Source organism: Castor canadensis, chromosome 16 (assembly GCF_047511655.1).
Source record: "Castor canadensis chromosome 16, mCasCan1.hap1v2, whole genome shotgun sequence".
Classification (NCBI taxonomy): domain Eukaryota; kingdom Metazoa; phylum Chordata; class Mammalia; order Rodentia; family Castoridae; genus Castor; species Castor canadensis.
Window position 1 is genome coordinate 50,839,963 of NC_133401.1, and position 25,880 is coordinate 50,865,842.

General features: G+C 39.2%; 1 protein-coding gene across 3 annotated transcripts in view; it reads right to left on the reverse strand.

Annotated features, from left to right (window-relative positions):
- The window catches only part of Dtwd2 (DTW domain containing 2), an 88,943-nt gene that overhangs the window by 14,728 nt on the left and 48,335 nt on the right, over positions 1-25,880 (reverse strand). For all 3 annotated transcript variants that reach the window (XM_074057009.1, XM_074057011.1, XM_074057010.1), the window contains exon 5: positions 118-246. In XM_074057009.1, coding sequence (XP_073913110.1) covers positions 118-246 — 129 coding nt within the window. The remainder of the gene's footprint in view (positions 1-117; positions 247-25,880) is intronic.

Genomic DNA, 25,880 nt, shown 5'->3' on the forward strand with positions numbered 1-25,880 from the left:
ACCTGTGACCATGCACTACCTCTTGTATGACTGACTCCTACTTCTTGAGCCTGTGACCACACACATACCTCCTGTACGACTGGCGTCTACTTCTAGAATCTGTGATCATGCACGTACCTCTTGTATGCCACTGTTCTTCTCCAGGATGGAAAGAGCAACAGCTGCACACTCCAGGGTGGAGAGGCACCGGTTAGCGGGCTGCATCCGAATCACATACTGACTTGAAAGGCTGGTTTTTAACTGCACCTGAAACCAGAAACAAAATAAGAAATGTAATTTTTATAATTTTAAGCTTAAAGTTATAAGACCTGGGTTTTAGTTGGCTTTCCATTTGGTTTTGAGCGACCAGGTCTTGCTATGTAGCCCAGGCTGGCCTTGAACTTGTGATCCTCCTGTCTCAGCCTCCTGAGTGTAGGGATTACAGGAGTGCACCACCATGCCTGGCTGAAGTCTGCATTTTAAATACTAATCACTTTCTTTCTAAAATTATCAGTAACTTATACATATTAAATGTATCAATATCTTTTATACATGTCCTTTTGCTGTTACTGTTAAATGGAATCAAGAGGACAGTTACAATACATCTGATAAAGAGAATACATCCAGAAAACATCATACTCCTACGTATCCAAAACGAAGACTAGTCTCTCTTCCGGTGAGGAAAAGTGAACACACCCTTCCCAAAAACAGGTATAAGAATGGCCCACGAAAGACTTCAAGAGGGCTGGGGATGTAGCTCCATCGTAGAGTGTGGGCCTAGCGTGCTCGATGCTCTGGGTTCAATCCCCAGCACTGCAAAAGGAACGAAAAAGTGCTTGAATGATCTAATGCAAATTAAAAACACAATAGGATTACGTTTCACACTAGTTACAGTAGCTAAAACAACAAAAAGCTTAATACCACCAAATCTCCCGGACTTGGAAAACTGAACGACTTGTGCACTGCAGTGGAAAGTTAAAACGTCACAGTCATTTCAAATGCTATGGTTCTCCTTTCTTGTGTTCTTAACATGAACTGATACATGTATTTCTGAGTGGACGTGGGCACACACACATAGGTATTTATATTCTTGAATTAGATAAACAGTAGCATGCTACAAGTACTTTTCTCTATGAGATATCTTACCTGAGACCTGATGACAATGATGGTCAGATGTGAGATAGGTGATAGAAACCAAATGGCAACTATTTTGGCCTTTTGATTCTTGTTTTAATTAAATGAGACCCAGGCAATCTTACACTCATACAGTCACATCCCCAACCCACACTCTAATCAGAACCGCATTTACAGATATGCAAGAAGATGAGAATTTCAATTTTTTCTCATAAAAAATGAGAACATGGAGATTGGGGTGGGTGGTACCAACCCTAAAGCAGGGATGCCCTCCCCTGCCTCCCATGCATCCCTCCCCGATATGACGTGAGCTCTTCTGCTCTGCTTTTTGTTAGAGAATTCTTCTCCATAGCTGCATCCTTTATCTGCACTTCAACAGATAAAGGTAAAAGATAAAATGAGCTTCCAGCTCATCACATGTCACTGTGGGATCTTTCCAACAGGGTCCACGCATCCAAATTCTTCTGTAAGGTAAGAACTCTTCCAGGGTGCTGGCCTTGAGCTCTCCTGTGACACAATAGCTGCTCAGTGCCACTGTGGCACAGAAGGCTGCTCAACCATAACCCTTCCTTCCGCCTGTGTTTCCTCATCCCTGACTAGCTGGAATTCTTAGATAAATGAAAACTCTTCCTTATCAATTATTTGGAAATGCCAACATATGGTTTTTAAAGGAAGGGAAGGAGACAGGAAGGGAAAGGTCAGGTATTTACTGACTTCCAGAGTAGCAAGTTGATGACCTGACCAATGACAATAAAGACCAGAAGTGGGTTCCTCATTTGTCTTTTCAATATCACTGTGAATTTGAGGCATCTTTCATGTAATCAATCTTTTCTAAAAATTAGTATTTCAGTGCTCAGATTGCCTCATCTTCTGAGGCCCACATTCAGCTTCCTCAGTCCATTCCATAAGTCAAGAAACATTAGTTACGTGCTGAATGCTTCCTCTGAATCCTTTCTACTGTACTATTCCACTTCTACATTAACTGTGTGCCATCAGGCAGCATCTTAAAATGTCATATTTAACATGAAACCTTTATATTATTCTCAAACAAAACAAAAATATTCATTTTTTGCATATACTTCAGCAGCTGGGAAGTCAAAGGCAGTAGTAAGTAAGCAACAAACCTGCCTTGTAAAGGCTTGTGCAGGCAAGCAGGCAGACAAACCACAGGGAAGACACAGCTTTACTTTTTGCCTTTTGGTGGGGTCGGGTGGGGGGAGGCAGTGCTGCAGTTTGAACTCAGGGCCTCGAACTTGCTAGGCAGGCAGGTGTTCTACCACTTGAGCTATGCCCCCAGCCATTTTTGCTTTAGTTGTTTTTGCCTGGGCTGTCCTGGACCTCAACCCTCCTATTCATGCCTCCTCTATGCTCAAGTAACAGGTGTGGACCACCATTCCCAGATTGTTTTGTTGTGATGGGGTCTTACTATCTTTTTACTTGAGGTGGCCTTAAACTGCAATCTTCCATTTTCTACCTCCTGCATAGCTGGGATTATAGGTGAGCCACCCCACACCCTGCTACTTTTTAATTCTTTGTATTCTTTTCTCCTTACCACAGAGAAAGGTGACCTGCACTAGGATCTCATTTATACTGACAGAACAATTCTAAGATTTATGAAAAAGACATCAGGTACAGAGGTAAACTATGAACTGAGATAATAAATGGTAATTATGAGAAAAGTATAAAGTAACGCACTTTACAGAGTGCTTTTAATCATGAAACAACCCCTGGCTCCAAACACGCATCTGCATATGTTACAGGGTTACTGTAAAGAAAGGAATCTGGCCTCCCAACAACCATCTAGTAAATATCGCAATGCAAGTCCAAAAACGAGATGTATTTAAAACATTTTAGTGTAACAGCAAAACTAATTTCCAGTGAAGATGCTACTCCACAAGTGAAAGGAAGAACAGAGCTGCTTTCCTGACCGACACACCAGTCAACAACACGCTGAAGATTAAACGAGGAACATGGAGAGATTCCCTCATCCTTGAGTGCTGTCACTCCAGGAAATGATGATCTCACCTGAGAATGGCATGAGCCTCTCCCACTTCAGAAAAAAATAACAGGGACAGTTGGAATACCATTCAGACTACTGCCTGAATCTTCACCTTTAAGATTATCAAAATTGGTCTGTATGACATGATGGCCGCCTGGAGACACAATTGAAGAGCCACTCTCACATAGCTTTAAATAAGATTGAGCAGGGCATGGTGGCTTACACCTATAACCCTAGCTACCTGGAGAAGTGGACATGGGAGAATCATGCTTGAAGGACTATCAAGGCATAAGGTGAGACCTTATCTTAACAATAACCAATGCAAAGGAGCTGGGGTGGGGGGTGGCACCATTGGAAGAACACAAGCCTACCAAGTGCAAGGCTCTGAGTTCAAACACAGTAACACCAAAAACAAAAGCATGATACGAAATGATATCTGTGAAGGTGACAAGGAGAACGGAGCAGACCTGAAGAACCTTGGAAAGCAGTACTTTCACTGGATAACAGTAAGCACTAAAGACAAAAGAACTGCACATGTACTAGTACTCTAGCTGGAAAATCTGCTTCATGTGGGCCAGGAGTAAGACTTTTAAAGCTAATTGATATGTGTACTCAGGTTGGATAAATGAATAAACTGCAGACAATGAAAGTCTGGCTCCTCTTGCATAGAGGCAAGGGAGAAATCTGGATGAGGTCTGTGCTGCTGGGTTAGAGCTGAAGATATCATATGAGATCAGCACTAGTAAATATGAATTGAACAATTCATTAAATGTGTATATTAATGTTTACATTTGAAATTTTTTGTAATATGTGTGGACAAGCAGACAAAGAAATAATTACAGGTGTGCTTCTATCTGCATTAGTACACGCAGACGTATTTCTCAGAGCTGTCACCTAGGTGAGCCTAGAGGTCGTGACATCCTAAGTAGCAACAGCACACCTAGACCCATGTGTCCTTCCAAATACAATTCATCCATAAAGAGAAACTGTGTTCATTACAGGCATGGCTGGACTGGAGTTGAGACAGGAAAACACAGATGTCTGAAAGCACCTTGAGTAACGGAGTAAAGAAGCATGTTAGCAAGGTGGGAACGGACAGGAACCTCCTAGAGGTAAAACAAAAGACATATGGGTCTGGATGAACTCCAAGAGACGAGAATAACTGAGCAGTGGGGCAGCAGGAAGACTCCCACCACTATTCCCCCGCGATGGAGAGTCCCAAGTGCAGATTCGCCTCCTCCAGAAGATGCGATTCATTCCCCTCCCTGGAATGTGGTTGGACTGAGCACTTCACCATCAATGAATGGGGACGAGAAGTGCTGAGAACCTCAGAATGGAAAAACCAGCAGACAGCACCTAAACAAGTGACCCCCCAAGTCAGCACCAGGGACGAGTTGCAGGGATACTATGCCTTCTGACACCACATGACGGGACAAAATCCATTAACAACCCCGGCAACCTCACAAGAACACGTCACATAAACCCAAACTGCGCACAAAACAAGTGACCAGGACTCCTTATAAGTGTCAAGTTCATGAAAACAGTGAGTATGAAGCTGTCAAGACAGAGGAGATTAGAGAGACATAACTAAATAAAACATGGTTCACTGAGCCGTCCTAAACAGAAAAGGGATGCTGGTAGGAAAGTTGGTGACATCTGGATAAAGCCTGTAGCTTAGTTAATAACATTGTACAAGTTTTCATTGGTTTTAGGAAATGCATCATGGTTGTTTAAGTTGTTAACTAACACCAGAGAGCTGGGCACAAGGTACAGGAACTCCCTGTACTGTCTCTGCAAGTTGTCTGCAAAGTTATTTCAAAGTAAGTTTTTTATAATTTCATATAAAACAGTCAAAAGAAGATAAAGTCACAAAATTTAAAATAATATGTAATTACATACGTAACTACAAAAACTTTATGTCCAGATGGAAAATGAGCGATTTCAATGTCAAAACTTAAATCTATCCATTCATACTATTTTCTGAAGCCTAAGCATTATTTGCTTCCTATCTTCTCCCTTCAGGTTAATTTCATATTTGCTTTAATTTAATAATACCTTCCAGGGGTGTTTTGTGTGTAAAGTAAGGTCAGAGGCATGGTGTCCCTTTCGTCCTCATGTTTACTGAGTGGTGCATCACACAACCTCTGAAGCACTGGAGCACAGGCATCCCACTTACACTGTGGCCTCCAGACCCTTCCATGATTTTAATACCTGACCACTGCATTAAATGCATATAAGCATACATAAAATTAAAACCTTGCTCCTCTTTTACCTAGTTGAAAAATCCAAGAAAAGTGGAGATAAAAACATTATCTACTAATAAGCTATGTGTGTGCGTGTCTGTGTGCATGCATGTCTGCGTGTGCACGTCTGCATATGCACGTGTCTGTGTTCACATGTCTGTGTGTGTCTGCATGTGTGTGTGTGCGTGTGTCTGTGTGCACACAAGTGTCTGTGTGTGTACATGTCCACGTATACTGTTAATATGGTAAAGAAAACTTGGAAAACAGGAGTACACTGTAGTTCTTTGAAAGCTCACAGCAGCATGATGTAATGTGGAAAGTACTTAACTGAGTCTGGTTAGGCTTTTAAACAGGGTAAGAGTCTATTCATCCTAAGTACATTTTAACCATCCAGCCCTAGTTAGGAAGATTATAGGAAAATGCAAGAGACTGGGATTTTCCTTGATACAGTGGAGAGCCTCTCTTTGTGAGCACTGCACTTGAGGACCAGAATTCCATAAATAAGTTTCAAAAAGTAAAAAGCTACAGTTTCACATTTTCTACCAACAAGCATTTTTTATTTCTTATGTTTCCTGAGCAATCAATCCAAAATTCCAAGTTGACTGCTTGTGTTATTTAGTGCTGCCCACATTCAAAGAACAGTATATTACAAGAAACTTAAAATTATGTTGAAGAAAATGTAAACATGTAGGGAAAAGGACGTGAGCAGGTGTTGACTGGCACTGTATCCTCTGTGAGCACAAGAGGAAGCAGGAAGATGGGAGGAGTGCAGGGAACTTGTAGGATGTCAACAGTGGCAATAGAGGATCTGCTTTTAAAACCAGGGGAATACGTGTTTTTTATTCCTGATTCTGAAATTCTAGCAAGAGGGCTGTGCTTCCAGTGGTCATGATGCTTGCTTACAAAAACTTCCCTCTTAATTGCTGGGTTTCAAAAATGCGCTGCTTCCCTTGATATATTTCTCATAAACACTCAGGAGGAGCCTCCCTCGTGGATGCCAAGTCAGCTCCCTCTTGGCCTATAGAAATTATCACTACACAAGTCTGAAGTACCTATTATTCAGTGACAATCAATCAGTATGATGCCAATGCTGACAGTACATAAAACGTACGCCTTTCTACCCCCATGAGCAGCTCACAGCCTCACTGGACACTCACGTTCAATCACGCAGTTTATGAAGTAGCTGGATTTGCATTTGAGTCTGAGGGTAAACATTCCCTCACAGCCTTCCATCTGGGCTGATTTTCACTACTAGCAGTCACTCACAGTGAAGGTGACACTAAGACTCTCATACTGTGTGTGAGGAAGCAGGGGGCAGTCCTAAGAATCAGGAGTGTAAATGCATGCTCTCTACCTTTGCTTCCCCGTCAGCTTGTTTGTAAACACACCACATAGCAAAATGTTCTTTATGTGAATAAATATGAAACAAAACATCACATAATCATGCATGGATACATACACACTCAGAGAAAACGGGAAACTTAATTCTTCAGACTGATATGGCCACATTTTCTCAAGCTTCCTTTGAAAGTGAATGAAAAACTTTCTAAATAAGTGAACTTCTGTGTGTGTGCATGTGTGTGCAGCACACGTGCATGTTCTGGGACAGAGAACAACCAATGGACCCTAGCATCAAAATGTGCTAGTAAGTCCCACTTAGAACAGCCAAGTGAAAGTCATGAATCTAACAACTGCTCAATTCTGACTTGCCTTAAAAAAATTCCCTCACTTAAAATTAACTTGCTGTCTAACAACAGAAAAGCTGCTTAAATTTCCTGAAATTCAATCTTCTAATATGAAAATATGGGGCAGAACCCAGGTCCTTACATTCATAAAATTTTATGATTCTTTTTTAAAAGACCATCAACATCATCCAAAGTGATCACAGAATCAGAGACGCTCTCCTCCCCGTGAGAAAGCTACCGTCCGTTACACTCATGATAAAGTAGGCAGATTGACAAAGGCATGAGGTAATGATTTATACACCTCTATATACCTCATAGGCAAAATGGATAATCATTCTGTTCAAAATTGAGCAGCAAACATAATCTACTAGTCCTCAAAGTAACTGACCAAAGAGAGTGCAAGACAGAATTATTCTGACATATTTTAAAGAATCTGAGGGGCAATAAAAGTTTCCTCACAACTATACTCAAATCAATGACCTACATTATCTACTTTCTGCTTTCTTGGCAAGAGTCCTTTTCAGGACAGCGCAGTAAATAAGGAGAACAAGAATGAAGGGAGAGAGGGAGGGTGGGAGGGAGGCAACATAACACAGAAAGATATTTACTCTCTTTATGAAATTCAGTATAATAAAGCAGTAGGAGCTAAAATGAAAAAAAAAAAAGATGTTTACTCTCCATAGTGAAATAATCAAGATTCTTCCACACACAGGTTGGTTATATTTTAACCATCAACTCAGTAGATCCTCCAAAATGCTGGCGTAGATAAGTGTTTAATAAAGTTTCTATTATAATTTGTAACAGAAACACTCGTCAACTCATTTTACTTTTCTTTTCAGTACTAGGGTTCAAACCCAGGGCCTTACACATGTGAGGTAAGCACTCTACCACTGAGCCACATTCCAGACAGCATTCTACTTCCAATCATCCATCACAGACTTGTGCTGCTTACTACAGCCCTGTTCACATGACAGCAGGGAGCTGGGGATAAAGAGAACACACACGAGCACGGGAACAGTTGAAAAATCCACATGAACTCAGGGCGCTGCCACAAAACATGTCTAATTCTGTACCTCATAAACCGAATGGGAACAATGCCTGTGCATAAGAACTTTATTTGGTGGTTCAAAGAGCTCAACATTGGAGTGGAACTCCATTCACAACTGGACTGAGATATCTTTATAACCCTACATGAGCTCTTTTACATGTTTCTTCTTGGGAGCTTTAATTTTTAAATTTTTATTTATTTTATTAGCATTTATTAATTGCATAAAAGGGTTTCGTTCTTAATTCCAAATGTGCATAGCGTGTACTTTGATGGAATTCACCGTCTATTACTTTTGTGAACATTAATCTTGAATTTTACTCATTTTTAGGCATGTTTTCTCCCCACATTTTACCATCTCTAAAATTAGGACACATCTCTAGTAAACAAATTTTAAATTCCCAAGTATCAAATACAAACTGTTTAAAAAATTAATGACCTCAAAAACACAATCAAATAGTAACCCTTGGAATTCTCTTTAGAATGTTTTAAAATCTCTTTAAGGCATACTAACTTTTAAGTGAAATGGGCTGTTTCATTATATTCTATGCACAACAGAATGGGTAATAATTTTCCTTATTTCCTTTTAAATGATACACCTAGAGGCTGGCAGTTACAGCTCCATGGTAGAGCACTTACCTAGCATGTGTGAGACCTCAGGATCAATCCTTAGCACTGCAAAATAAATAAATAAAATAACAGGGGTTTTTCCATAATATATTCTCTCAATTCTCATCTATTTTGGGTTTTGGGGTCTCTACATACTCCCACTACAGGCAAGTATCGTACACCCAAATGCAGTCAATGCTGCCCCTCTTCACATAAAGGGTATTTATTCACTCATCATTTCAAAAACAAAACACTAATTAACTAACCAGTTATTTCTGTGTACACATAAAAATAGTTCTAACTTATGCACACTTACAATGTTTTCTAACATGCCTGTCTAAAACTGTTAAATCTGAAATAATCAAAGTCACAACTAAACTTACATCTGAACCAAGATCTTAATCTCCTAGTTTGAATGGCATTTTGTTTTGGGATTTTCTTTAGCAATGAATAAGAACACTCTTCAGTGTTTGACAAGGTCACTGCAACACACTGAAAATCATTTTCAGCACTGTGAAGCTCTAATGCTTTCCACAGAACACATTTCATGGAAATGATGTGATTATCTGATCTGATTAGCAACTTTGTGCACTGGAATTAATTTCATAGTGTTAGTTTAAAAATCACACATTAGCTATTGAATGCATTCTAACATACATCTACCATTTGAGAAAAAAAGCACTGCTGGAACAAAACATTTAACATGCAAACCAAGCTGAGTTTCTTCTATGTTTTAATTCACACAGAAAAGCACTTTAAAAACATGTATTAAGCCACATGAATTTTTACAAGAATATGATTCAAATGCTACCTTTACCTTAATCTTTTGCCATAGATTTATACAACTCTAAATGCCATGACCTAAGATACAGTTTTTTAAATCTTCATCATTTATTTGGAAGAATGAAATTTGAGTATTTGAAAAGTTCATACACCTAAGAAATAATGTAGTTTATAATATTGTTAGTTTGAAAAAACTATTTCTTTCTAATAAGTACAAACATTATTTAAAACATATTTTTCTAGCGCCTCAAGATCTCTTTTATAAAAAGGAAGGAAACTCAAACACTGCTAGTTATAGAGAATAAAATTACTTAAAAATCCTTTTCTAGGAGAAAGATAAATGAAAAAACTAGGGAGCAAAATGGCAGGTACTTACTATATGTCTAAGAAAGGGGTCAGGTATGACTATATTCATAAAATACCTGGAAAATTATACAAGAGTCTAGATGTACCAGTTGCCTCTAGGAAGGGCCCCCAGTGATGGGCAGAGTGGGAGGAAGACCTCATGCCTTCTCACATCTCAACTTTTGGCCATGTAAATGTGTTACTTTTAAAAAATTAAATTCCCAAACAACTGAAATGATAATTATAATCTTTGCAACAATTATTTCATCATTATAATCTCAAAGTGACTAAGTCATTGTTTCCTAAGAGTAAAATACGTCCCTTAAAAATATCTTTTTTTTAAAGAAAGAGGAAAGAACTTTACTCCACTTGCAAAAGGATATTTGCTTCAGAAATGCTGGACTCATTCTCTTATAATTTGGAAATAACGTAACACAAAGTACAGTCTGTTGACTTGATAAACTTAACTGCAATGAGCAAGTCCCATTATCTAACAAGTAATCAAGTGCCATCGTATTTTACATCAATAAACAATACTTGGATTACTCATTTAAACCTCATAACCACTTTTAAGTAAATACAATCACCATAAGCATTTTACAAACAAGGAAATGAAGAGCAGAGGGGTAATTTGCCATGGTGAACCACAGCAAGTTGTGAAGACAATATAAAGGAATGCTGTGTGACATTGGGACCTAGGCTGTGCAGTATTACACTATGTGGTCTATCCTGCACATTTCACAACACATAATCAGACAGTCTCGTATCCCATTCAGCAAATCACATTTCATTAACTCCAGGGCTCTTCAATTTCAAATTAATTCATTTAAATGTCTACATAGCTTTGAAAACAGACAAGCCTTCCTTGTAGACAAAGTGGTAGTGCTAAGGGTATGAATTAAAGCAATAGACAAAAACAATCATCACTCCTTGAGCGCTGTGCCTCAGTAACGTGAACTACCCTCCTTAACTAAGAAGTCAAGAAGTGTCTTCTAAATTGTGTGCAGGCCATTACTACCAGGGAGAAGCAGAATGAGAAAACATGGAGGGCCAAGTGACAAATTCTGCAGAGTAAAATATGCCTGCGTGTTTATATGACAATTGTAACCAATAATGAGATTTCATTAGTAACCTCTAAAAGCAATAAAATAGACTTTTTAATATGTCTCCTTTCTTCAGATTGTTTCTTCCATTTGAATTCAGGTTTTCAAATCTATACAAAAACTTTCCTGATTCTTTTTAAATGTCATAATTAGGATGGCAAGGCCTTAGAAGGTCAGGTGTTTTTAGCCATCTGTTGCCATTACACAATGTCTACCACCTCAGGAGCAGAGGCTGCTTCACCATCAGCCCCTGTATTAGGACACCTAACCACACAGTGCCTGGTGACGTCAAGCGGAGCTGTGCACAGAAAGCCTGTTCTGAACTCCCTGTGTCCCCAGGACCAGTGTAACAGGGACTCCTCCAGCATCACCTCCGCTAGCAGTAACAGAGTCACACAGTTGCTGACAGAGTCAGTGGTGTAAACACTGCTGCTCACAGCCACTCACAATTATGGTTACACAGAACATCTCTCAATAACGTACTCCTCAGTAAAAGCATAAGCAGTTAGAGGCTTAAACGCCATTGGTAGAGAGTACCACTCAGCAGAAGTCATAAAAATGGATGTATACAAACACAGTGAGCTCACATTGCTAGATGCTTGAAATACGACTGCAGCCCAGTAAGATCCCCTGGATCTTACATACCTTACTAACAGATCAATCGAGGTGATCAGCATAACCAAGAAGTGAACAGATTGAATGAAGACCAAACTGTATTTAGCTCAAACTTCCCGTAACCTCAAACACCCAAACAACACCCAAAAATTTTATGCAAGCAGGAAAATAAAAATGATCTAGGTTAGTGCTAAAAAAAACTTGTCAAAATGCAAACTATGGCTCAAGCAGTAGAGTGCCTACCTATCAAAGCGTGAAGCCGTGAGTTCAAACCCCAGTTCTGCCAAAAAATAAAAATATATAAACCACAAAAAATTGATGACCTGGGGCTGGAAGCTTGGCTCAGGTGGTAGAGCACCTGACTAGCAAAGTGTGAAGGCCTGAGTTCAAAGCCCCACTGCTGTCATAGAAAAAAATAACAAGGACATAATGAAATCTTCTGTTCTTTAAAACTGACATTTAATATGCTAAACAAGATAGAGATTAGGATAAAATACTTGCAACACATAAATCTGACAAAAAAATATGTCTGCAGAATAGATTAAAATTCTTACATCTCAATGATAATCTTGTCAAACAGGAAAAGATGCTTTACTAAATAGGAAGGACTATTGGCAAATGAAAAGATGCTCATATCACTAATAGAAGGAAATGCAAACCACTGAGTGAGCACACTGACAATGCTGCCGGCATGCAACGCTGTGACTCACGGTGTGTGTGGGCAGGACAGAAGGACAGCAGTACAACCACTCTGGATAGCTGGTAGTTTCTTATAAAGTTAAATAAAAGACTCCAGGTTCACTCCTGGGTATTCATCCAAAACAAAAGAAAACACAACACAAAAAAGACTTGAAAAGAACATCCATTCTCCTTTCACCCTTCTTGACCTAGCAGAAACACTGCATACCATCAAATAGCCTTTCTCTAAGTTACACTGACCTATCCCTATCCCTCCCAACCAAATCTTTCATATACTGGCTTTGAAACATGCTAACTCTTGCCAATTTGGAAAAAATAAATAAAACCCCTTCTATGTCTAACAATTCCATCCAGTTTCTACCTCATTTCTTTTCTTTCCAAACTACTCAAAACAGTTTTCTACACTGCCTGAATTCACCTCCACTGGTCCCTTTTGCCACCCTGTCTGCTTTCCATCCATAGCTCGCTCCATAAAGACAGTTCTAACTTAAATCAACAATATATCAAAGACCATTGTGCCACTAAAACTAATGCTTCTGTCACTTTAAGTGATCTCACAGTAGCATTCAACCCTAGCAACTCTTTTTCCGTTGTTCCCAAGACACCAGACTCCCTTGGTTCTCCTTCTACTTCTCTGGCCACATGCTCTCAGTCTCCTTATGGTTTTAGCCTTCTTGCCTGGCATCAAACACCAGATTCCTCAAGGCCCAACCTTAAATAGTCTTCTCTGTTCATTTTATATTTCTTTCTAGATAATGTCATGCAGAGCCGTGCTTCCTTTACTACCTGCCAGCAAGTGACCAGCAGGTTCTGAGCACTTATTTTAACCACCTTTCAGCTGGGCACAGGTGGCTCACACCTATAAGCTTAGTACTTGGGAAGCTGAGATCAGGAGGACTGCAGTTCAAGGACAGCCCAGACAAATAGTTTGAGAGCCACTACATCCAAAATAACCAGAGCAAAATAACCTGGAAGTGTGGCTCAAGCAGTAGAGCACCTGCTTTGGAAGGGTGAAGCCGTGAGTTCAAACCCTAGTCCCACCAACAGATCTTTCCCAAGGATGGGTACTAGTAAGAAAGGGATAGGCATAAGGAAAGGGTGAATGAGGGTGAAGATGGTGAATGTATTCTATATTCATATATAAAAATAGAAGAATGAAACCTACTGAAATTGTTCTAAGAAGGGGGGAAAAGGGAAGAGGGAGAATGATAGGGGGGTTAATCTAATTAAGATATAGTGTAAGCACATATGTAAATATCACAATGTATCCCCCTGTACAACTAATATATGCTAATAAAATTAAATTTTAAAAACACCTTATAATTTGTTTAAGGAATGAAATTATCTAATACATACAAAAGTATTTTCTAACAATGCAATACCCCATACTGAAAGCAGACATGATTATTCAATATAAACAAATTAAGATTCAGGAACGCTCACTTAGAGAACTGAGCAAACACAAAGGGAAAACATCAAACTCACCCTACCATGTGTATAGCCACTGGTAAGATTCAAGGATCTTTCATGCTATTCAGAAATGAGGCCCCAAGGGCTCTTGGTAGCTTCACAACAGTGTGTAAACAAGAAATACATTTCTAATCACATGTTGGAAATGTTTCTATATGAAGTGAAAACAATTTCTAGTCATAAACAGTATTTTCTGCAAAGAGAATTTTCAACTATACAAGGCTTTTGAAGAACAAAAATGGTACATCTGAGCTTATAATATGACATGTAGATCAGATTTTTCATTTTCAGATAAAAAATGAACCTGGAAAAGGTTGAGATTAAAAAAAAAAAACATAACCAGAACAGACGGTCTAAGGGATATATTACTAAAAACATTCTCTTAGAAATATAAACAGTATCCGTGAAAGGACATTACATGTTGATAAGATCAACCCAAGGTGTGAATAACACAAACACAGAATTACTGAGAAATGAAAAGAAGCTCCTTAACATTTGGAAAAGATAGTTTTGGGGAAAAGTAAAAGGAATTAACAACTTTATAAAATATGTGGTAATCTTAGTTACTCAGGAGGCTGAGGTCAGGAGGATCATGGCTCCAGGCCACCCCATCTCAACCAATAGCTGGGTGTGGTGGTGCATGCCTATCACCCCAACTACTGTGGGAAGCATGAAGAGGAGGAGCTCTTGGTCAAAAAGCAAGTCCCAATCTCCAAAACAACCAGAACAAGAAGGACTGGAGGTTGGCGCAAATGGTAGAGCACCTTCCTAGCAAGATCCAAACCCTGAGTGCAAACCCCAGAACTGCCAAAAAAAAAAAAAAAGAAAGTAATTCAAAGGAAACAGTATGTAAAACAATCTGTGGTAAATAATACATTCTTTTGAAGTACGTATCACTGCAAATAATCTCAGAGTAAAGGTAATATTTGGAAATTAGCCCTTAATGTCAGTCTTTTACACTGGTACATTTGAGTTCTCCTAGTGTAAACCTGGATACAAATTTATTCTAAAGAAACACTATTCAACTTAAAAGGTAAGTATTTAATAATCAGCTGCTGCTATAGAAAAATTAACATATAATGTTACAAAGAATAACTGAACAGCAAGGAATCAGAAGATAAAATACAAAATCTAGTACGGACTGGCCTCAAAACTGACAGTGGTAGGGCTGGGGCTATAGTTCAGAGGTAGACCACTTGCTGTACAAGGTTCACAAACAATCCCAAGAACTACAAAAAAACTAAAACTAAAAATATTTTAAAATTAAATTACAGCAATAATTTTTTTTTGGCAGGACAGAGGTTTGAACTCAGGACTTTGCACTCACAAAGCAGGCATTCTACTGCTGAGTCACACCTCCAATTCCTTTTGCTCTGGTTATTTTGGAGATGGGGTCTCTTCAACTATTTGCCCAGGTTGGCCTCCAACAGCAATCCTCTCAATCTCAGCCTCCCAAGTGGCTAGAATTATAGGCATGAGCCACCGATGCTTGGCTATGGTAACTTTTGAAAAAAATCACAGACTGGTATAAAAAATTTACAAAACTGGTACTCTAGAACTGCTCTAATTTTCATCACAAAAAAATTATTTTAATGCCATTTTAAAATCTGGTTCAGGAGGAAATGTTATCCTTAGCTCCCTCCTTGTACTCTTGCTTTAGAAAGAAATATCTACTCAGGCACTAAGAGAATAAAAATGTATCATTACTTGAATATCCTGCAATTGCTAAACTTCCTACTCTAACATTACCTATGACACCAAGATGTGATGCACAGAACAGCAAAGTTTTGAGTCCCCAGTGCACTCCCAGCTAAGGAAGAACTTAGCTGTGACCTGCCTGCTTGCTTCCACTCTCACACTAAACAGGAGTCCTTCTTAGTCTCTTTAGTGATGTCTGCATTTTTGTGCTTGTCACTGGTGATCTCGCTATTTGAACCCAGGGGATGATACAGGAATGCTGTCTAGTGTTCTAAAGCTCAGGAAGGCCAGGATGTACCTTACAGAGAAAATCTGTATTAGACAACTTCATGCAAGCCTCATCACAGCCCTGTTGGGCACAGCTCAATGCTAATGAATCAGTGATACACAAGTGAGGTGTACATAACAACCAACCCACAAAACAAGGCAATGGTTCAGTATTCACTAGTTCAGTATTTATGGCAGCTTTGTTGAACCTTGCTATCACAAATAACAAGAATCACTATCGATGTAAACTTTCCTTGAAGACAAACAGACATTTTAATACATGTGTATATACAGGGAAAGTGTGTACACAGCTCCATGAACCTACACAAAGTGAACATACCTGTATAAACAGAACCTCGATCAGGAAAGAGAAAATAACCTGAATCCAGAAACCTCACACTCCCTCATCTGTCATTAGGCCCTGCAAAGAAACTACTGCTCCAACACTAAAACCATTATTTTGCCAGTTTTAAACTTTAAGTGGATTGTATAAGACATACTCCTTTATACTTGGCTTTTTCCATCAAGATTATGTTCATGTAATTCATTTGTGCTGCTATCCGAAGTTTAGTTTCTATCACTATAGAATGTTGCGACTCATCTACCACAATTTATCTATTGTTTTGCTAACGGAAATTTGGGCTGTTTTAGACAGTGTTAATATGAATATTCTTGTACTTCCTATCCTAACATTTTTTAAGGTTTCCACTTAAATTACATTGAATGCAATTACAAATGTAAAAGCAGTTATTTATTGTCACATGAACATCTGTAAATCAGAAGCTGTAAACACCATAATGTTATAAAACTGCAGGCAGTAGTAGTCATGAGGCCCTGGGTTTGACTAACAGACTAGGAAAAGAAAAACAAATCTGCATGAAAGATGTGGAGCTGGGGTAGGAATAAGACAGGAAGTAGCATGAAAACTGTAGTTCTGCAGACAGGAGAAGCTTTTACCCACCTAAAGACTAAAGTCATAATCCTGACATATAAAAAGGAGGAAGTATTTTGCCTTAAGACGACTGGACACAGGATGCAGTGAACAGATTAAAGCAACCTGAAACCAGTGATGGAAAACTATTCAAAATCATGTTTCCTGCTGTACTTACCAGCAGAAATCCCCAGTGGCAATCATTCTCAAAGGCTTATCAATTCCCAGGTATTTATGCATTTATACCATCATACATCACCTTAGGATTTAACTCTATCATTAAATGCAGTATGTGAAAATAATTAAATTTATAATTACTTACAACAAAGTTGGTTAGAAATTCTACTACCGAGTTTATGTGGATCATCTTCTCTGATCAGATTAAAATGACTTTGTTAGGAAGGTTTGCTTTTCACACAGGGTATGCTCAAGCTAAAATCAGATGTGCTACAGTTTGCCTCTGAGTCCCCCAGGGCACACCGGGAGGAGCTGGAGCATTAAGAGGTTCCAGCAGAGGTCCTCATGTGACAGGAGGGATGCAGGGCTCCAGCTCCCTCCTTGCTCTCTTCTGCTTCTCCACATGCTCTGGCCATGATGTGCTAAACACCAGAGATGAGACCTCTAAAAGTGTGACCCAAAAGAAACCTCTCCTCATTATTCTTCTCTTTATAAGCTGATTACATCAAATATTTGTTATAATAACAAAAAGATCTTTATAGTGATTCATACTTAATTCTTTTTATTGTTTATGTTTTCAGCATATTACCATTAAATACTTTCTAATAATGAATCTGTAAGATAATACAATACTATTATAATGTGTATCACTGTACCGAGAGACCATATGAGAAATAATTAAGGAAAATGTAACTGTTGAACTTAATGAACCAATGAATAGTGGAGAGCTGCCAATATGCTACTTGAAGTACCATGTATCTGGCCAGGTATAGTGGCTCACACCTGTACTCCCAGCTACTTAGGAGACAGTGATGAGGAAGACTGCAGTTCAAAGCCAGCCTGAGTAAAATGTCAGTGAGACCCCATCTCAACAAACAAGCCGGGCATGGCTGTGCACATCTGTCTACATGGAAGGAATAAGTAGGAGGATCGTGGTCCAGAACAGCCTGGGCAAAAAGCAAGCTCCGATCTGAAAGATGACCAAAACAAAAAGACACAAGGGGTGGAGCACCTACCTAGCCCGAGCAATCATGGGGCCCTGAGATCAAAACTCCTGGTACCACCAAAAAAAGAAAAAAGAAGGAAAAGAAATATCATTTATCAAATATCCAAAATCACAAAGAAAAGTCTTTTGGTTAAATAGTATCTGAACACAGCCTGAATTCAACGCACAGTTATAGGATAAATGAAATCTAAGCAGTAGGTACAGCAGTGGCAATGTATGGTTTAAATTATAAGGCCCATGAATATTTAACAACTATAGTCCATGTATACTTTTAAAAAGAAAAAACAATAGATCATAAAGTGGCAAGCACACCCAGATTTCTTCAAACGAAATAATTTTATTTTTAGGTTAAACTGCACCTTTACAGTTAAAATTCACAATTACATTCAACATTATCATAATTTTTCTTCAACATAACTACCTTGATGGACTGATTCACATGTAGAGGATATATATAGTTAAAAGGTTTCCGATGATGCAGACTGCGCTAACGAGACACCCTGTTGCACCCACAACCTCCCCTGAGGACATCGGTACAAGCAGAAAGCCTCCTGCTTCTATGGGAACGGACACCCCATCCTGAGGCCCAGTGCCTCTAAAGCATGTCCCCCACTGCCCGGGTCACACATCTTCTACCACGAAGACGCAAACAACTGCCTGGCCGAAGTTATTAATGATATAAAAGATCACACGCTTTAAGCTATGAATCGTCAAAATGTTGTTTGAAACCTTTTATACCACATAAACAGGCTTTGTATTTCTGTATGATCTGTTTTATTTATCTGACATTACTCTTTGTACTCTGAGTATGTCTATACATTCTATCACATCATAATCAATTGCTAAAATTATATTCAAAATTACTATACTGAAAATAATACATGCAAAAAATCCGCATTTTTCACTAAAAACCTGATCATTATTGTTCACTATGCTTAAGAAGTAAAAACTTAAGTCAGTAGTCCCCCAACACATTGACTTCAGAGAAGAAATAACTGAAAGAATAACAGAAAGGATCAATGAAACCAAGACTTGATCCTGTGAAAAGATAAATACTGACAAATCCTCAACTAAACAGAGAGAGGAGAGAAAGCCTAAATAATTAGGTTTAAAACAAAGGAGCCATCACAATGGATACCACTGAAATTCAAAGGGTCATTAGGGAATATTTTAAAAAACCATAAGCCAATACATTGGGAAACCTGGAGAAACTGATAAATTTCTAGACACAAATGACCTACCAAAATTGGATCAAGAGGATATAAAAACCTTGACGATATCAATGACAAGCAATGAGATCGAAGCAGAAACAGAGTCTCCCAACAAAGAATGGGCAGGACTCAAGGGAGTCACTGTGAAGTCTACCAAACCTTAAAAGGAGAGCTAACAGCAATGCTCCTCAAACCACTCCATGAAACAGAAAGAAGGGAATACTATCAAACTCATTCTATGAAGCCAGATGCCAAAACTGGATAAAGACACAACAAAAAAGGAAACTACAGATCAACATCCCTAGTGAACACAGATGCAAAACTCCTCAACAAAATGCTTGCAAAGCTAATTCAACAATGCATTAAAAACATCTTCTACTACAATCAAGTTGGTTTCAATCCAGGGGTGGAAGGATGGTTCACCATTCACAAATCAATAACAATAATACAAGTCAGGCAGGGTGATGCACACCTGTAATCCCAGCAACTGGACAGGCTGAGGCAAGAGGATCACAAATTCAACTAAGTAAGACCCTGTCTCAAAATAAAAATAAAAAGGGCTAGGGATGTAGTTCAGTGGGAGAGCAGTTGCCTAGCATGCATGAAGCCCTGAGTTCAATCCCCAGTACTGCACTTAGATAGATAGACAGATGTACAGATATATATAGAGAGAGATAAGTAGATGTGATACAGCACATAGAATTGCAGATAAAAATCACATGATCATCTCAATAAATGTAAATAAAAAGAAGTCTGGTAAAATTCAACATTCCTTCATGATAAAAGCCCTGAATAAATTAAGTATAACAAAGCCCATATCATACTAAGGGATGAAAACTATCAGCATCTCCTCTATGATCAGGTAAAGGGTGTCTATTCTGACCACCCATACTGAAACTTCACCTAGAGTGATTAGGCAACAGAAAGAAAAAGGCATACAAATAACAACGGGGGGGGGGGGGGCGGTGTCAAAATATCCACATCCACACACAATGTGGTTCTACACATGGAATTCTAGACTCCACCAAAAGACTTTTAGAACTGATAGTTTCAGCAAAGCTGCAGGATACAAAATGAACATAACAAACGCACTGAGAAAGCAGTCCCATTCAAAAATAGCTCCTTACCCACAAAACAAGACACCCAGGAAAAACAACCAGAGGTTTTTCCTTCCTAAAGAAAAACCAAACTACACAAATCAATCCACAGATTCAATGTAATCCCATCAAAGTTCCAATGGCATTCTTAACAGAACTAGAAAAAACCCTAAAATTCACATGGAAGTACGAAAGACCCTCAAGAGACAAAGCAATCCTGATTAAGAAGAATGATGCAGGAAGAATCACAATTGCTGACTTCAAACTATACTTCAGTAGTATACTACAGTAGCATACTACTGCTATACTAAAGTAACAAAAACAGAGAGGTGCTGGCAAAAAAAAAAAGACTTTAAGACCAATGGGGTAAAATAAAAGACCCAAAAATAAATCCATGCACCTTTGTTCAACATATTCTTGAAAAAGGTGTCAAAAGTACACTGTAGAAAGGACAGCCTCTTCAACAACTGGGCTGGAAAAACTGGATATTCATATGTAGAAGACTGAAGCTAGAACCCTCCCTCTACCCTGTACAAAACTCAATTCACTACATATCACAGGCATTAAGGTGAGACGTGAAACTGAAATATAGAAGCAAACACAGGGACATCGTTCAAGGTGTTGGCACAAGCAACTAGAGCTCAGGAGACAACAAGAAGTGACAAATGGCATTATATCAAAATAAAAGGCTTCTGCATAGGGAAGAAAATGGGATGATACCAAATGAAGGCTTCTGCATAGTGAAGGAAACAATCATTAGAATGAAGACAGCCACCCATGCATCTGACAGAGGGTTAAAATCCACAGTACAGAAAGAACTCAAGAGTTAACAACAAAAGAACCAGGCAATCCAATCAACAGAACAGACTTCTCAGAGATAGAAGTACAAATGAATAACAAGTATATGAAAATACATTTAACCATCATGAAGTACAAGTAAAAAGTATACTGAGACTCCATCTCACCCCAGTTAAAAATGGCTATCATCCAAAACCTCAAAATTATCAATGCTGGTAAGGTTGTGGAGGAAAGGAAATAAAGTTGGCACAGAGTAGGGACCTGTTTACTATGGCGCTTTCACAACAGCCTCAGTGTGTGTCACCCGATAAAGGATAAACAAAAAAACTACACATATGCACCATGCACTGCTGTTCAGTCACAAAGAAGAATGAAATCCTGTCATCTGCAGGAAAATGGATGGAAATGGAGGTCATCCCATTATGTGAGATAAGCCAGACACAGAAAAACAAGCATATCACATGGTTCTCTCATATGTGAAAACATAAAACAAAACAAAAATAAGAGCAGAAAAAAGGGGTGAGTAGGGACCAGGAAGGAGGTCGGGGGTGGAGGGAGGGAAGAGGTGAAAGGGGAGACGCGGTGAGAGCACAGTGAACACATGCGGGGCGGTGCCACCGTAAAGCCATTAATTTGTACAATAGTACTAATGATTAAAATTCCTAAAAAGCTCCCTGAGTGTCATAAACATTAGCCACTGTCATGACAATGAAATCCCATAAAATGTTATGATGTACAACAATAGAGAAATAATAAAATTCTTTCATCTTTATTGTCACCATAATTTATCTAATTGTGTATATTTGCAAGTAACCATATGAAATAAAAGACTTAAAGAGAAAATATGAGCCACCTTACAAATACAACATGGCAATTAGAGAACTTTATGTACGTATTAGTGCAAGACGTGTCACAGGAATAGGAGATCCAAAACTCATTTCATTTAGGATCTGACCAGCATCTTGTACTGCATTAACATTGTGCTATAGTATAGTTAGGCATCACAAGTAGGTGATTTAATTAAAAAGTCATTTAAAACACATCATGATATGCACATATGAATAAAATTAAAAAATAAATAAAATACATCATGAGTGGGCATGATGGCTCAAACCTATAATCCTAGCTACATAAGAGGTGGAGATAAGAAGATCACAGTTCAAGATCAGTCTGGGCAAAAAAATTAGCAAGACTATCTCAAAAACCAACCTGAGGATAGCAGTGCATTCCTGTAATCCTAGTTATGCAGTAGGTAGAGATAGGAAGATAGTGGTCTGAGGCCCCAGGCAAAAAGCACAAGACCCTAGCTGAAAAAAATAACTAAAGCAAAAAAAGCTGGGGTGTGGCTCAAGTGGTAGAGCACCTGCCTAGCAAACATAAGGCAATGAGTTCAAACTCCAGTATCATCACATACCACTTTACACCATCACATCAGCAAAATGAAAATTATAATACCCACAACTGTTGAGATTAGTCACCACTGGCACTGTTGTGGAGACTGCCACTAGACTGCCATTGCAAGGATCCAGCAGTATCCTTCAAGATATAAAATATACAATCCTTTAAGTCAAAGCTGGCTTCCAGCAATTTAATAAAAATACTCACATGTCCAAAAAGCTGATATGTTCAAAGATGTTCACTAAACTATAGCAATAATACCCCAAGTGTCTAATAAAAGGAATAGTTAAACAAATTATCCTTCTTATGCACTGCAGTAAGAATAAAAGATACCCACAACATCGCACCCCACACAGCAAGTTCCAGAATGACCTACATAACTACAGTGAGCATATGAATTCTCACATGCTCATAGAAGCAGCAGGGATGGAACAGTTCTGTTTGCTTTTTAGCTGGCTGATATTCAGGTCTTTGCCTGAATTTAGGAAAGTGTCTGCAATAAGGAGACAGTGAATAAAAGAGATAGTTAAATCTGTCCAGAATTTGAAAAGCAAAAGAAAAGAGATGAGAAAGAGACAGAGAGATAGAAAGAGAGAGACAGCAAGAGCCAAGAACTGGGAGCATGGAGAAACAGTGGCTGCCACCTTGTCACAGTCCTCTCCTCACCACCTGAGGTACTAAAGCACTCCCTGCAGTCCAGTTCAGCACACACAGATGCTGAAGGGACAGAGGCGAGGCCACACTGCAGAGGCAGAGAGCACAGCAGAGCACATCAAGTCCCGTCCCTGGGAGGTGGGAGGTAAGAGCTGAGAAGAGGAGGAGCTCTGACCCAAAGGGGTTACAGCACTGTCTCAAAGAACTTGCACAGTGTATATGACAAGGAGCTGGAGAATACTCTATATTTAAACTCAACGTGGAGCAGCCTGCTCACAACCATACCAGAATATGCATGCTGAATGAGAACTGGAGATGTCCACAAGAGCACCACACATCCAGCACAGAGGCAGGGTGGAAGTTGTAGCTGTGATCAACTGTTTCATTTTCTGTGATAGAACCATCACAGTGTTATTACAAATGTTATTTCTAACAAAAGAGTCTCTTACACCATCTGGAATCAAAGAACTCTTACTATGTCCCATGATTCTAACCTCTGTCTTAAACACTCTGTTCTACAATTGGTTGTCTAGCTTGATGTAACTGAATGCCCTGCTAAGGGTATTTTAATTGACATTTCCAGTTCTGAAGATAAAAATACTTGTAGGTTGACTTTGTTAACCTAAAAGGCTTATCAAGCTTTATTTCTTTCCATCCTTCATGCATAAAGTTAAAATAAGGTAATTTGATATATTCTTTATCTTTACATATCACATATACAAATTTAACATGGATCAACTTGATTTCATCAAAATTAAGAAATTCCTGGACTGGACATGGTAGCCACTTGTAATCCCAGCTACACAGAAGGAGAATGGAGGTCCAAGAACAGCCCTAGCAAAAGCAAGACTCTATCTGAAAAATAAACGAAAGCATAAAAGGGTGGGAGGAGTGGAGGAGTGGCTCAAGCAGTAGAGCACCTGCTTTGCAAGCACAAAGCCCTGAGTTCAAACCCCAGTCCCACCAAAAAGAAAAAGGGGATGGAGGCATGGCTCAATTGGTACAGTGCTTGTCTAGCAAGTGCAAGGCCCTGAGTTCAAATATCCTTTCTTTCAAAAAAGAAATTCTTCTCCCATGGTGCCATGACAATAAAAAAAAAGAAAGAAATTCTTCACTTTCAAAGAAATTAATAACCAAATGAAAATATGCACTGGGAGAAAATATTTGCAAATCACATATGTGATAAAGGCCGGAATATGTAAAGAACACTCAACTTCATTAATAAGGAATAGGAGTACTAATAAGAAAAAGTCACTATAAAAATGGGCCAAATATCTGAGTATACACTTTGACACAGAGGACTCCCACATGGAAGATGCCATGTGGCCATTAGTAAATGCAAATTAAAATTCCTAGAGCATCTCAAATGCAGCATTACTATGGTCAGTGCAGATGAGAGGAAGCGAGTCTCACATACACTACCAAGAGGAATGGTGAGCCATCACTTTGGAAAACAGTTTGGCAGTTTCTTAGAAAGCTAAACATATACCTATCATATGCATCCAGGCTTCCACTCACAGGGAATTATCCAAGAAAAAGACAGTTCACATCCACACTAACACTTGCATATGAATACTCAATGGAACCCAGAGCAACCTGAATGGTCACTAACAGACACTCAGACAAAGTGTACCATATCCACACAAAGGAATACTACTGAGCAATAAAAAAGAACCAACTTTGATTACATGCAATAAAAAATGAATTGCAAGCCAGGCATGGAGTTGCATGCCTGTAATCCCCACATTCAGGAGAATGAGGCAAGAGGATGACAAGTTCAAGGCCAGGAAGGCTACACAGAAAGGTCAAGGTGAGCCTGGGCTGCACAGCAAGACCCTACCCCAAACAAAAAAAAAAAGTACAAAATAACTACACTGAAGGAAAAAGAAGGCATACAACAAAAGAGAACAGAATGTATGATTATATACATGCGTCCACACACACACAAATATCTCACATGAATATATATACACATATATACACTCATGATACATTCATGCAAACTGACAGACAGTGACAGAGAAGGAGAAAGGATCACCAAGAGCCTGAGGAGACACGCAGCATCACGGGTATGTTCTCATCTTCACTATGGTAGCGATTTCACAGGACAGACGGACAGCACTTATGAGAAAAAGAATTATGGAGTCTCACAGTAAATGTAAGCAGTTATGTCACATCTGATAGGCTTTACAAGGAGAAGCAAGCACATGAAGGGCATTACACATCAACCAAGGAGTCCAGGTTCCTGGACTGGGAGACCAAGAACTGTGGTGAAAAGTCACATTGACAGCACAGCTCACCTGGTGACAGCACAGCTCCCTGGTGATGCGGCACAGCTCACCTAGAGCACAGCTCACCAGGAGCTTTCCTGCTAACTGCAGTTAACAGCCACAGACCAGCTCCAATGGAAACTGTGCTTACAAGGATTCTTGCCAGCAGACCATGGAGTGCATTATGAGATCAAAGGTGGCTTTGCCCTTGACTAGCTGACACTAATCTGGAAAGGCATTTAGCGGCACTGGGATTAATTTTCTTCAACTTGTTCAGTGGCAAGCTGGGACCTGTACTAGCCAGAATAGTCCAGAGAGAGCCACTGGGAATGGAGGGATGTGTGTGAGAGACACAAAGGGTATACATGCATGTATGTTTATACCACATGCATAGGATTTCTTATATGGAAGTGACTCACATGACATCGGCAAACCCGGGATGCAGTGTGGCTGGACAGGTTTGGCCTGGCAGGTTAAGAGGCAGGATGGCAACAGTACAGATACAGGGGACAGAGGACACTGAATCCTTGTGTTGTGTTCAAGCCTCCAACTAAACGGTTGGAACCATGCACACATATTATGAAGAGTGATGTGCCCTACTACTGAAAATGTTAACGGTATCCAAGTACAGTGTACCAGAAATGCTCAAAAATAAGGCTTAGCC